At 36.6% G+C, this 11,451-nt stretch overlaps 1 protein-coding gene across 4 annotated transcripts in view; it reads left to right on the forward strand.

Annotated features, from left to right (window-relative positions):
• The window catches only part of PUM3 (pumilio RNA binding family member 3), a 46,931-nt gene extending 38,461 nt beyond the window's left edge, over positions 1–8,470 (forward strand). For all 4 annotated transcript variants that reach the window (XM_007499517.2, XM_007499515.3, XM_007499516.2 and 1 more), the window contains exons 14-18: positions 42–184; positions 1,625–1,847; positions 2,838–2,925; positions 5,657–5,747; positions 8,171–8,470. In XM_007499517.2, coding sequence (XP_007499579.1) covers positions 42–184; positions 1,625–1,847; positions 2,838–2,925; positions 5,657–5,747; positions 8,171–8,303 — 678 coding nt within the window. In that variant the 3' untranslated portion in view covers positions 8,304–8,470. The remainder of the gene's footprint in view (positions 1–41; positions 185–1,624; positions 1,848–2,837; positions 2,926–5,656; positions 5,748–8,170) is intronic.
• The last annotated feature ends 2,981 nt before the right edge of the window (positions 8,471–11,451 follow it).

Consider the following 11,451-nt stretch of genomic DNA (forward strand, 5'->3'; position numbering starts at 1 on the left):
CAGGATACAAATTTGATTTTATTATACATGTATTCTTTTAGGAGATCATCAGTTCCCTGCCTGATATAGTGAACAATAAATATGGGAGAAAAGTTCTGTTGTATTTACTAAGCCCTAGGGATCCTGCACACCTTGTACCTGAAATCATTGAAATTCTACAGAAGGGTGATGGAAATGCACACAGGTAATTTGGGTAAATTTCTGTAGTTTTTCCCTCTTTACCTGTAGTATCCAGATTTATTCTTCATTTTTTGAACTGGTATATGCTTATCATTATCAGCAGTTTTCTCTTAAACTACCCATACACAACTTCACACTTAAGTTGTTGAATGGATTCTTAATGTCTTTATGATCAACATAAATATTTAGGTGGCATGGCTTCCATGCAATAATCTTTGGAGCTACTGTCTCCCAGGTACCTTATTCTTTTCACTCTACTTGTCTCCATTGAATTCCAAATGTTTTCAGAAAATCTAGACCATTCCCCTTTACCCATTATCTATACCTAATAATATTTTCCCTACTTCCTTTCAGATCTTTTCCTTGATTCCTATAGTCTGAAATAGTCTTTTTTAATATCTCTCAGTATACAACATGACACCTTGTACTTAATAGGAGCTTAATAAATATTTATTGAACCATTCAATTTGTAAAAAGCTATGTTTTTGCCATACCCTTATAAAATCAGGAAAATTCTGGCAAACCTGGCTCATATTACAGATATTTCTTATCATATCGTCTGCTATCTCTAAATTCCAAAATTCAAAATTTAATATGGTACTTCATTTGGAAATTTCCCTATTCCAACCACACGTGTTACAATACAAAGAATTATGTCCAGGCACTATAGGGTCAAAAGTCAAGAACTGGAAGAGATTTCAGAGGCTAGATCTAATCCAGGTCCCTCACTTTACATTATAGAAAGATCAAGAGAGGTAATGTAATGTGCCCAAACAGGAAATGCACAGATACATTTGTTAAGTTATTGATAGATAGGTTGTAAGGAAGAATGGAAACATTTGATTTTGCCCTATCTGGCCATTTTATCTGGCTTCTTATATGTATTCAGATGTTAAACTTTGTTTGGCTCTATTCCCACATGCATTTTCCTCGAAGGGGCAGCATGTTCTGGATTTACAATAAAAAAGCTTGGGTTCAAATTTACCACCTGTGTGACATCGTCCAAGTCATTTAACCGTAGAACTTGTGGTTTCTCGTATATAAAATGAAGAGGTTAGATAATAGTCTCATTTTCTGATTCTTAACTCTGCTCCTCTGTTATGCAAAGGAATCAGGAAAACAATAAAGGCAACATTAAAGAAATGTGTGTGTGTCAGTCATTCAAAGAGTTAGAGAGGTAGACAAACTTGTTTCTAAATTGGTTTTTTTAAAACTCAAAAGCAGAACATAAAAGGAAGCTATTGATTGTATAAAATTAGCCTTGATAGACTCTTAGGAGGAAGAGTCATAACCTTTGTTTTCTTTTCAAAGATCATAAAGTTCCAGGGTTCTAAAAATGTTCAAATTCACCTACTCTATCATATCCATGCAGGGTTATCAAGATGCAGACTCTAAAATAACAGATTGTTAAGGCCACTCTCTCCTGTGTTCTCTCTTCTGACAGTAAGAAGGACAGTATAATCCGCCGTAAGGAGCTCTTGGAGTCTATTTCTCCAGCCCTATTAAGCTATATGCAGGAGCATGTCCAGAAATTGGTTACAGACAAGTCAACATGTGTTTTTGTGGTTAATGTGCTTGGATCTGCTATTGGAGATATTCAGCCTGCTTTGAATACGATTGCCAGATTAGCTACTCCTGAAATGATTCCTGGTGGCAAGGATGGAGAGGTAATTTGAGAAAACCCAAAGCAGCTGAAATCAAAACAATATGACAAACTCCCTTAAGGTTATAACACTTTCTTTTTTAAACTGACCTCACATTAGGCAGAATTTAACTGAGAACAATGTATTACAATCTTCATTTGTAATATCACATACATCCTCTACTCTGATATTGCCACCATTCTGGTACAGGCCCTCATTGCCCTCCACCTGGATTATTGCAATAATCTGAAGATTCCTCTGTCTGTCACAAGACTCTCCACACTCCAATTTATCATCTTATTTGTTTTTCAGAGCCCTTCCGCAACCTTTCCCCACCTCTTCCTTTCCAATCTTATACTCTGCACCTTCCTATGTACTCTGATTTAGTTATACTGGCCTTCCTATGATACACTTATAGTGGCTGTCACCAGTTCCTCTTGCTCTACCAATGCTGGGCATTTTCTCTGATTGTCCCCCTTGCCCATGTGCTCTTCTTTTTCATCTCCACCTGCCAACTAACTTGGCTTCCTTCAAGTCCTGGCTAAAGCCTACCTTCTACCAGAAACTTTTCCAGATACCCCTTGATTCTAATGCCCTCCCACTCTTTATTATTTTTCTTTATCTGGTATATAGCTTAATTGTACAAAATTATGTGATGCCTCCCTTAGTCTCCATTCCTTGAGAGCAGGGACTGTCCTTTGCCTGTCTTTGTATACCTAACACTTAGCACAGTACCTGCCACATAGTAGGTGCTTAATAAATGTTTTTATTCACTGGTAGTGTAATTTTTTAATGTTATTGTATGGTGGTTCCTACAAAACACCAAGAGTACTTTAGAATGCATGTTTGTGTGCCCATAAGTACATAATTACTTTATGATAAGTTACCTCCAAACAAGGATACATGGACATGCCCTTATTCTATATTATTGCAGTTCACTTAGTGCTGATCCATAAGATAAATCATGGATGAAAACCACTTGTTATGTTAATAATTTTTTTTATTTCTTCATAGTTCCACATGGCAGAACATCCAGCTGGACATCTAGTTCTGAAATGGTTATTAGAACAAGATGAAAAAATGAAAGAAAGTGGAAAAGATGGTAAGCTATGAAAATTGAACTTGGCAACTATGTGGAAACTCAGCAATTTCTAGTATCTTTGGTAATGTGAACCCCAATAATTAGAGATTGAGGAGTAATGTCAGGAGCAAATCATGGATTTTCTCTCTTTTCTCTTTTCTCTCATCTTTTGTGACTGTAAAATGTCGTAAAATTATTCTCCAGTGTTCTTTCCAGTTCACCTCACTGTTTAGTCCCACATCTGATCAAATTTTACAAATGTCCAAATGAAACTATATTCTTTGAGAAAGAGAAATCTAGTAGCAGGTGTAATTATTTTAGGAGATTGAGCTTTTATATCTGCAATTTTGATCCAAAAGTAGCACATTTGAAATATCTTCCTTAGTTGCCCATTTATTTAGTAATAGAATATTAAAGACAATCTGTGAATATGCCATGAATGTGACTTGTTAAAATATTGGTGCTTTTATATGCTATGTATTAAATTTTTTAGTTCTTTCAACCAGTCCTTAAGAGTATGATCTCATACATTTGATCTCCTGGACATGCTTCAGTTTTTTGTTGTCCTTCTATAAATAGAGCACCTAGAATAGAACAGAATATTACATATATACATATTGCATGACTAAAATAAAATATATCAAGTCTCTTTCCTTCTCATTTTATATTCTTTGCATCTATTCTTAGATTTTAAAATCACATTCTTTTTTTTTTTTTGCTATCATATCACATTGTTGACTCAGTGAATTTATCTCAAATTTTTAGCTAAATCTCCCAGCTCTGTTCCATCTGCAGATTGAGAAGTATTTCATTTATGGTTTTCTGCAAAGCATAAATAAAAATGCCTTACAGTGAAGAGGACATGGGAGGAAGTAAGTTTATGTAAGAAGACTGGAAGTGGTCCAGGTTACAAAGGACTTGAAAAGTCAAGCAGGATTTTTAAATATTTGATCTTGGAGATAACAGAGAGCTACTGGAGTTGATTAAATAGGAAGTATGGAGAATGTAGCATCACAGAGTAGAGGATGGACTGTAGTGGGAAAAGACTTGCTTCAGACAGACAAATTAGCAACCTATGGAAATAGTTCAGGTGTAAGATGAAGAGAGCCTATACTAGAGTGGTGGCAATATCAGAGGAGAAAAAGGGAGACATGAAGAGAAGATGTTATAAAGGTAAAAGAGACAGCACATGGTAAATGATTGGGCATGGGTGAGTTGTGAGAAAAAGCAAGGAGTAAAGTATGATGCCTGGGTTATGAGCCTGAGTGATTACAAAGATGATGATACCCTAGTCCAGTGATGGCGAACCTTTTAGAGGGGAGGTGATGTCCTCAGGTATGCATGGAGAGGGGGAAGGAAGCATCCTGGCTCCACCTTCCTCTGACTTTCTAGTAACAACTCTGGCAAACTCTGCCGGGGCGACAGCAGACATACCCTCAGAGAGGACTCTGAGTGCCCCCTCTGGCCACATGCCATTGGTTCACCACAGCCCTAGACAATAATAGGGAAATTAAAGAGGAGGATTTGTGGAGAAAGAAGATAAGATCATCTTTAGTCATTTGAATTAAAGTTGTCTGTGGGACATCTAGTTCCATATGTTCAGAAGGAAATGTGAGCTTGGAGATCAGCAGAGATGTAAAGAAGATGGTAGTAGACCATATCAAAGACTACAGAAATGTCAGAATTGAGAAAAGACCATTAGATTTGGCAGTTAAGAGATTATTAGAATTTTAGAGTAAGCAATTTCAGTTGATTTCTGAAGCCAGACTTCAGAAAATGATGAAAGTGCCTTATACTCTCTTGAGTATAATGAGTTCTGAAGATGCACCCAAACAGTATAGTGAATCAAATGAATGAGAGTCATATTTGTTTTGACTTCATCATTTCAGAATGTCTTCATCTTAAGTTCAATGTCCATCTATCCTATATACCAGTGTAATTTTCCTTTAAGTGCAAATCCAACTTTGTGACTCCTAAGTCAACTCCAGGATAAAAAATAAACTCTGTTTAGCTTTTAAAACCCTTTATAGCATGACTTCATCCTGTGTTTTCTGTTTTCATCAGACCCTCTTTCATACTCTCCCTCTTTCACTGAGATCCAAATTAATTTGTCTTTTTAGTTTCCTCATATATATCCTCCATCACATGTCTCTCTGCCTTTGCAATAGCTATCTCCTCTCCCTGGAATATACTTCTTACCTCCACCCCATAGATGCTCTCTCTTTAAGACAAATCTCAAACACTATGTAAAAGATGAAATTTTTACTGATCCCCTCCCCCCAATTGTTAGTGTCCTCCCTCCCAAACAATCTTGTATTGGACTACTTTTTTTTCTTTGTATTTTGTATTCTCTTTTGTGTATTACAATTGTAATTGTTCCTTCCATTAGAATGTAAGATGTTTGCGAGTAGGGACTATTCATTCTTTTATTAGTATCTTCAGAATCTAGCATAAAGCCTGCCACAGTAGTCATTTAATAAATCTTTATACTAGGTCAAACTATTAAACAAATAACAAAAAAAAAAAACAAACACACAAAATGAGCCCTTGTTTTATATTTTCATTGAGATATGCTTATTTCCTCCTTACATTCGACTTGAGAGTTGAAGCATGTATCTCAAATGTTAACAATATATTAAGTAGTGATGCTGAAAGTACCTAAGAGATTCATTGTAATTAACACATAGTTGAGGATTTTTTAATAGATTTTTCTTTTTGTAAAATTTTCTGGCTAATTTTAAATATCTCATAGGTTCTTTTGCAAAAACATTGGTAGAGCATGTTGGTGTCAAGAAATTGAAGTCCTGGGCTGGGATAAATCGGGGTGCTCTTATTCTTTCTCGGTAAGTATTATCTCTTGGGATCTATCTTGTTTCACAAAGCTGAATTCTATTCTTAGTGGCATATTCTTTTTCATGTTAACAAGAAAAAATGCATACATGCATACAGGTGGACAAATAGATATTTGTTTTCTACTGATAGTTTTAAACTTATTTACTAAGCTGAATAGTTAATAAAGGCTCCATTCCCACAAATAAAAGCCAAACCTCTACACTAGATGCTTCTCTCAAAGTATTAATGACATTTACTTTGCCTTTTAGAAAGCAAATAATCCCTCTTCTTTTCCCTTCCCCTAAATTCCCTTTCTAAGAATGGTGATGAAGGATTCATTTCTTGAAATAGAAAATCATAACTGAAATAAAAACTAATCCAGATTTATGGTTTTTAGATACTATGCATTGAGTTTTTTAATGTAGAGGTTGCATAAATTTTAGTTATTTAATCCATATCATGTCTTAAGTTGAACACATATTTGAAATAAGTAACAACTAAACAAAGCTCTTTTCTTATTCAATTTGATTTTTATGACAGTAGCTGTAAATTTTGTTTCAATAAGTTATTAGAATTTTTACACAGATGTCATGTGGAGGCTGGATTCTCTGGACTCTGCACATACACTCTGTTTATTACATTATTTAATTTGGATTCTTTTGTTCTCTCTGTATTATTCCTTCAACATACATATTGTCCTTTTGACCTTGTCTTATATTGTTGGCCTATAAGTTATGAGCATATCTATATAATGGGTCAGGTTCTCCAAATCTGTACATATCTGGTATCTAGTCTATTTAATATATGAAATGTGGCAGAAATACTCATGTGGATTTTGTCAGACTAAAGTCTTAAAAGGTAGGGTCCTATATTGAACACAGTTAAATGCCTATTTTCTTGTTGCTATCCTTTTTTTTTTTAAGAACTTTGCCTCATCTCCTTTATTCACCTCTCTTTCTCTAGAGCAATTGTCTACCAATTTTGAGGTGTGTTTAAGTCTGCTCTTAACTGACCCTTCATTACCTGAAACATCAATTATCTATTTCCTTAGTTACCATATCAAATGTACGATGGCTCCATTTTAGGTCAGTGGCCTTGCTTTTGGCCATGTAGCTGTGCATCTCTTAGTTTCCTTTTTTCTGATTTGCAATTTAATATTGATTTTATTATACCTCAGGTAAATGTTTTCCCCTTTTTGAGGAATCTAAAAATAGACTATATATCCCATTCTTAGTAGGGTCAAAGACTTGGGAAGACACTAAGACTTGACAGTTTATCCCTTACACTTTCTAAGGTGATTCAAAATACACTAAATTTAGGGAAATTGAGTATTTTTTTAATTATCATGCAAAAATCAAGAGAGCACACTGAAAATTCAGAAGCTAATATTCTTTTGGTTAGGTACCCTCTAACCTCTTTCTACAGCAAAATGGAGGCATTGATGCAGTCAAAGGATACTAGTGCCTCATAGAAGCCACACGTTGTAGTACAGTGATATAGAAAGACTAGGCCAAGACAAAATCATTTTGCATTATTCAAAGCTTGGGGGGGGGGGGATTACCTTCTCAGGGTGTGACCCCTGGTTTCTTCTCATTCCAAGCCCCTTACTTGGCATTCATGTATATTTGTTGATTTACCATTCATTCAGAAAGTATATCCATGAAGGCAGCTGGGTAGCTCAGTGAATTGAGAGCCAGGCCTAGAGAAGGGAGGTCCTGCATTCAAATCTGAACTCAGACACTTCCCAGTTGTTTGACCCTGGGCAAGTCACTTAACCCCCATTGCTTAGCCCTTACCACTCTTCTGCTTTGGAACCAATGAATACACAATATTGATTCTAAGACAGAAGGTAAGGGTTTTTAAAAAAAAGTATATCCATAGTCTATATGACACTTTACACCATACCACAGGATTTCAGAATATAGAAAATATTTCTTTTGTGCTAAAAAAGCAGTAAAGGAGGCAAGACAGAATATGTGAAAATAAGTCTCAGCTTCCAACTATATACTTCTGTGTGCAACATGTCTAAGTGGAAAGACTCTGAAAACAGCTTTACTTGAACACTGTCCAAAAAAACTCCAGAAATATCAGTGTGTGGTTTTATGTCTTAGGAGCACTATATTCATCTTTGTTGAACTCTTAGCAATTTTTTTAATGAATTTCCAGAAGAGCCATAGATCTACAGTAGGAAAAGGTTCTGAACTTGCTGTCAAAACTAGAACCTGTGTTTGCATAGTGTCTCTGGCACTTAATACTTATGTGAAGCTTGAGAAAGTCACTTAAACTCTCTGGACCTCAGTTTCCTCATATGTAAAATTGAAGGGGTTAGATTAAGTGACATCTCTAAAGCTCTGACCCAGGAGTTTTGTCACTTGACCCAAAGGAAGTAATTTGAAATTTCATTTATTTATGGTTTTTTTTTCTTTTTATTCAGTCTTCTTCAAAACTCTGATCCAGAAGTGACAAATAAAGTTAAATCTGGACTGAAAAGCCTCATCCCCACATTGGAAAAAGAGGAAAATGCCAGCAAAGGCATCACTGCTTTACTTGAGAAACTAAAAGCTTAGAAGAAAAATAATAATGAAGACATGAGAGTGAATCACTTTTCCTGGTGATTTATATGTGAAAGGATACCATCTAATTTGGTCTTTGGGAGGAGCCTTTTATATAATATATAATATATAAATGCTTTTTGTAGAAATATCTATTTCTAAAATAAATAGTTTCTAAAATATTGTCTTGCAGAGTTTTAGCTATCTTTTGTCTGTACCAGAGTTTTCAGAAATGTTATTTTTTTCAATTCATTTATGAATATCTACAAATCCTGAGCATCTACCATTTTTGTAAGAGTTCATGGGGGAGGGGGGGTAGAAAAGTGGTTTAATGCATGACCCTCCAGGTTTTCACAGCCTAACATAACACAAAATACACTTTAGTTCTTAAAAAAGAAACATTCTAGATACTGCTGGGGATACAATGGTAGATAGAAATCAAAGCCCTGCCCTCAAGGAGTTGGCAGTCTTTCAGAAACAGCATGTATATGTGTAAGTACAAAATATTTAAGAGAGGGCGGCACTAACAATCAGAGGGAGGGAAAGGAGGAGGAATGGAGTAAGGAGCAGGAAAAACCTCATCTAAGAAAAGAAAGCCAGGCATCCTGTGAGTTAGCACAATAAGGGGAGCACATTTCAGACGTGGTAGACACCAGGGTGAAGGCAAGGAGCAGCATCAAGGCCATTGTAACTGATATGAAGAGAAATCAATACATTAGCTTGAAAGGGTAAATAAAGTTAGGCTATAAAGAGCTTTAATACCAGAGATCATCTCATCCATCCCTTTTGCCTTAGAGAGCAGGCTGCTGAAGGGAATGACCTCAAATTACAAAGATAGGTTCCAGGGCCAAATTGTCTGATTCTGCATCTGGTGTCACAAAGTATGAATAGATATAAAGACCCTGGGAAAGTACATCACCTAGGTGGCATTTAACTGTTTAATAATCCTATCACATTAGCCTTCAGAGGAGGAAAAGACATTGAACTGGAATTGGTAGCAAAGATTTCATGGAAATAGATCAACTTGAGCTAAGCTTTGACTTTGGAAAGGGTGTTGAAGTGTGATTTTTAGATTTTCTCCATCTTGCTTAGTCTAGCACCCAGGAATGTACACACCCACACTACACTGGCATGTGCTGGCAAGTGACAAATCAGAAACAACTGACTGTCCCCTGGGCTGTCCTAAGCCAAACTTGAGCCACCATTGGCACGTGTGAGATGCAGGAAGTGATGTAGAGAACTGCTTTTGGAGTTCTCATCACTTCCTGTAGGGAAGGCTGGGTGTCAGTTCAATCCTGGAGGAGCTCCCTCAGACAGCTTCCTTGAGATGATCACGTGGTGAGTGATAAGACTGACTCCCTTTTCCCTTGGCTCTCAGGGAAGGGCCCCTTGGCCAAGGCCTTGAACTGCCTGGCTCAGCTTGAGCCGGAGCAGTTTAACTCTTTTTCCTCTCTTTCTTAATTTCTTCCTCCTATTATAATTAAAACACCATAAAGTTCCATTCCAACTTGAGTGTTTCATTTGGGATTTAAGAAATTAAGTCCTTGGTGACCATTAATTTTTACATTCAGTCTCAACCCTATATTTACCCTTATAGAAGGTAGTAGAAATAATGTGTGCAAGCATGAACATTCAAGGTGGGATCAGGGTTTTAAAGCTGGAAGGAACCTTAGAAGTTATCTAGCTCACCTTTTGCTTGCAGGTGAGGAAACAAGCCTGGAAAGGCCGTGTGACTTGCCCTATGTCACAAAGCCCAGGTCCTCTGACTGACTCCAGTATGTACCACTCTAGGTGATAAGAACCAGTATCACTGGGAAGGAGGATTTATGGCACATGGAATGGATAGTATCTGAAGAGGTGTTTGTGACCCATTTTAAATATCCTGGCAGAGCCTCTGTAAACCCATTGTTAAAAAGTCTTAAGCTTTGTCATGGGATAATAATGGCAATACTAACATCCCATGCTTATACTTATAGAGTGTTTTGCAGAGGGTTTTGTGCATGAAAAAAAACTGTAAAAGGCACAGTTACACAGATTCTAGATATCTCTTCCATGGTCAAAGATTTTTATCCATTCATAAGGTTGGAAACTTAGGTCTTAAATTGTATCTTTATAATAAAATTATAAAAATATACTATTGGGAAATTCTCAAATGTTTAGCTATCAGGCACCTACTATTGCAGTGCACAATGTTAGGTGTTGTAAGACCAAAAAAAGACCTTTCCCTCTACAGATGAAGAACAAAGGAGACAACCCAAAGGCATGCAGGAGGAAGGAACAAATACAAGGCAAGTGAGAGGAGGGAGAATGCTAACTTAGTAATAAGAGAGGTTCGGGGAAAACATTGGAGGAAAGGACAAGTTCAAGAGGCAGAAGTGAGGAGAGCACTTTCCAGAAATACCTTAGGACAAGACATGACAAGCAAAATACTGACCTTGGAAGAAAGGATGTATGAAGGTGAATAATGTGGAATCTTAAAAAGCACATTGAAAGGTAGTATGGAATAGTGAATAGAATATAGCTTGGAGTTGGGAAACTTTGGTTTCAATTCTTACACCAGATAACTACTGCTTATAAGTTCAGTGGGAAATCAGCTGCAATTTTATTCATCTCTAAAATGGGGGTAGCATTCTCAGCAATACAATGATCCAGGACAATTCTGAGGGACTTATGACAAAGAATGCTCTCCACCTTCAGAGAAAGAACTGGTAAGAGTTAGAATGCAGATCAAGGCATAAAATCTTCACTTTAGTTTATTTGGGTTTTTGTTCCAGGGTTTTAGTTTTATATAATTATTCTCTTACAAAAATGATCATTATGGAAATATTTTGCATGATAATACATGTATAACCCAGATTGAATTGCTTATCAACTCTGGGAGGGAGGCGGGAAAGGAAGGAGGGAGACAAACTGCATGATAAAACTTCAGATAATTTGTGTTGAAATGGGGGCAGCTGGGTGGCTCAGTGGATTGAGAGCCAGACCCATAGTTGGGACATCCTGAGTTCAAATTTAACTTCACACTTCCTGGCTGGGTGACCAGTCACTTGACCCTCATTGCCTAGCCCTTACCACTCTTCTGCCTTAGAACCAATACACAGTATTGATAGTATTGATATTGAGTGCAACCAATACACAGTATTGATTCTAAGATGGAAGTAGG

Source organism: Monodelphis domestica, chromosome 7 (genome assembly GCF_027887165.1).
Source record: "Monodelphis domestica isolate mMonDom1 chromosome 7, mMonDom1.pri, whole genome shotgun sequence".
Classification (NCBI taxonomy): domain Eukaryota; kingdom Metazoa; phylum Chordata; class Mammalia; order Didelphimorphia; family Didelphidae; genus Monodelphis; species Monodelphis domestica.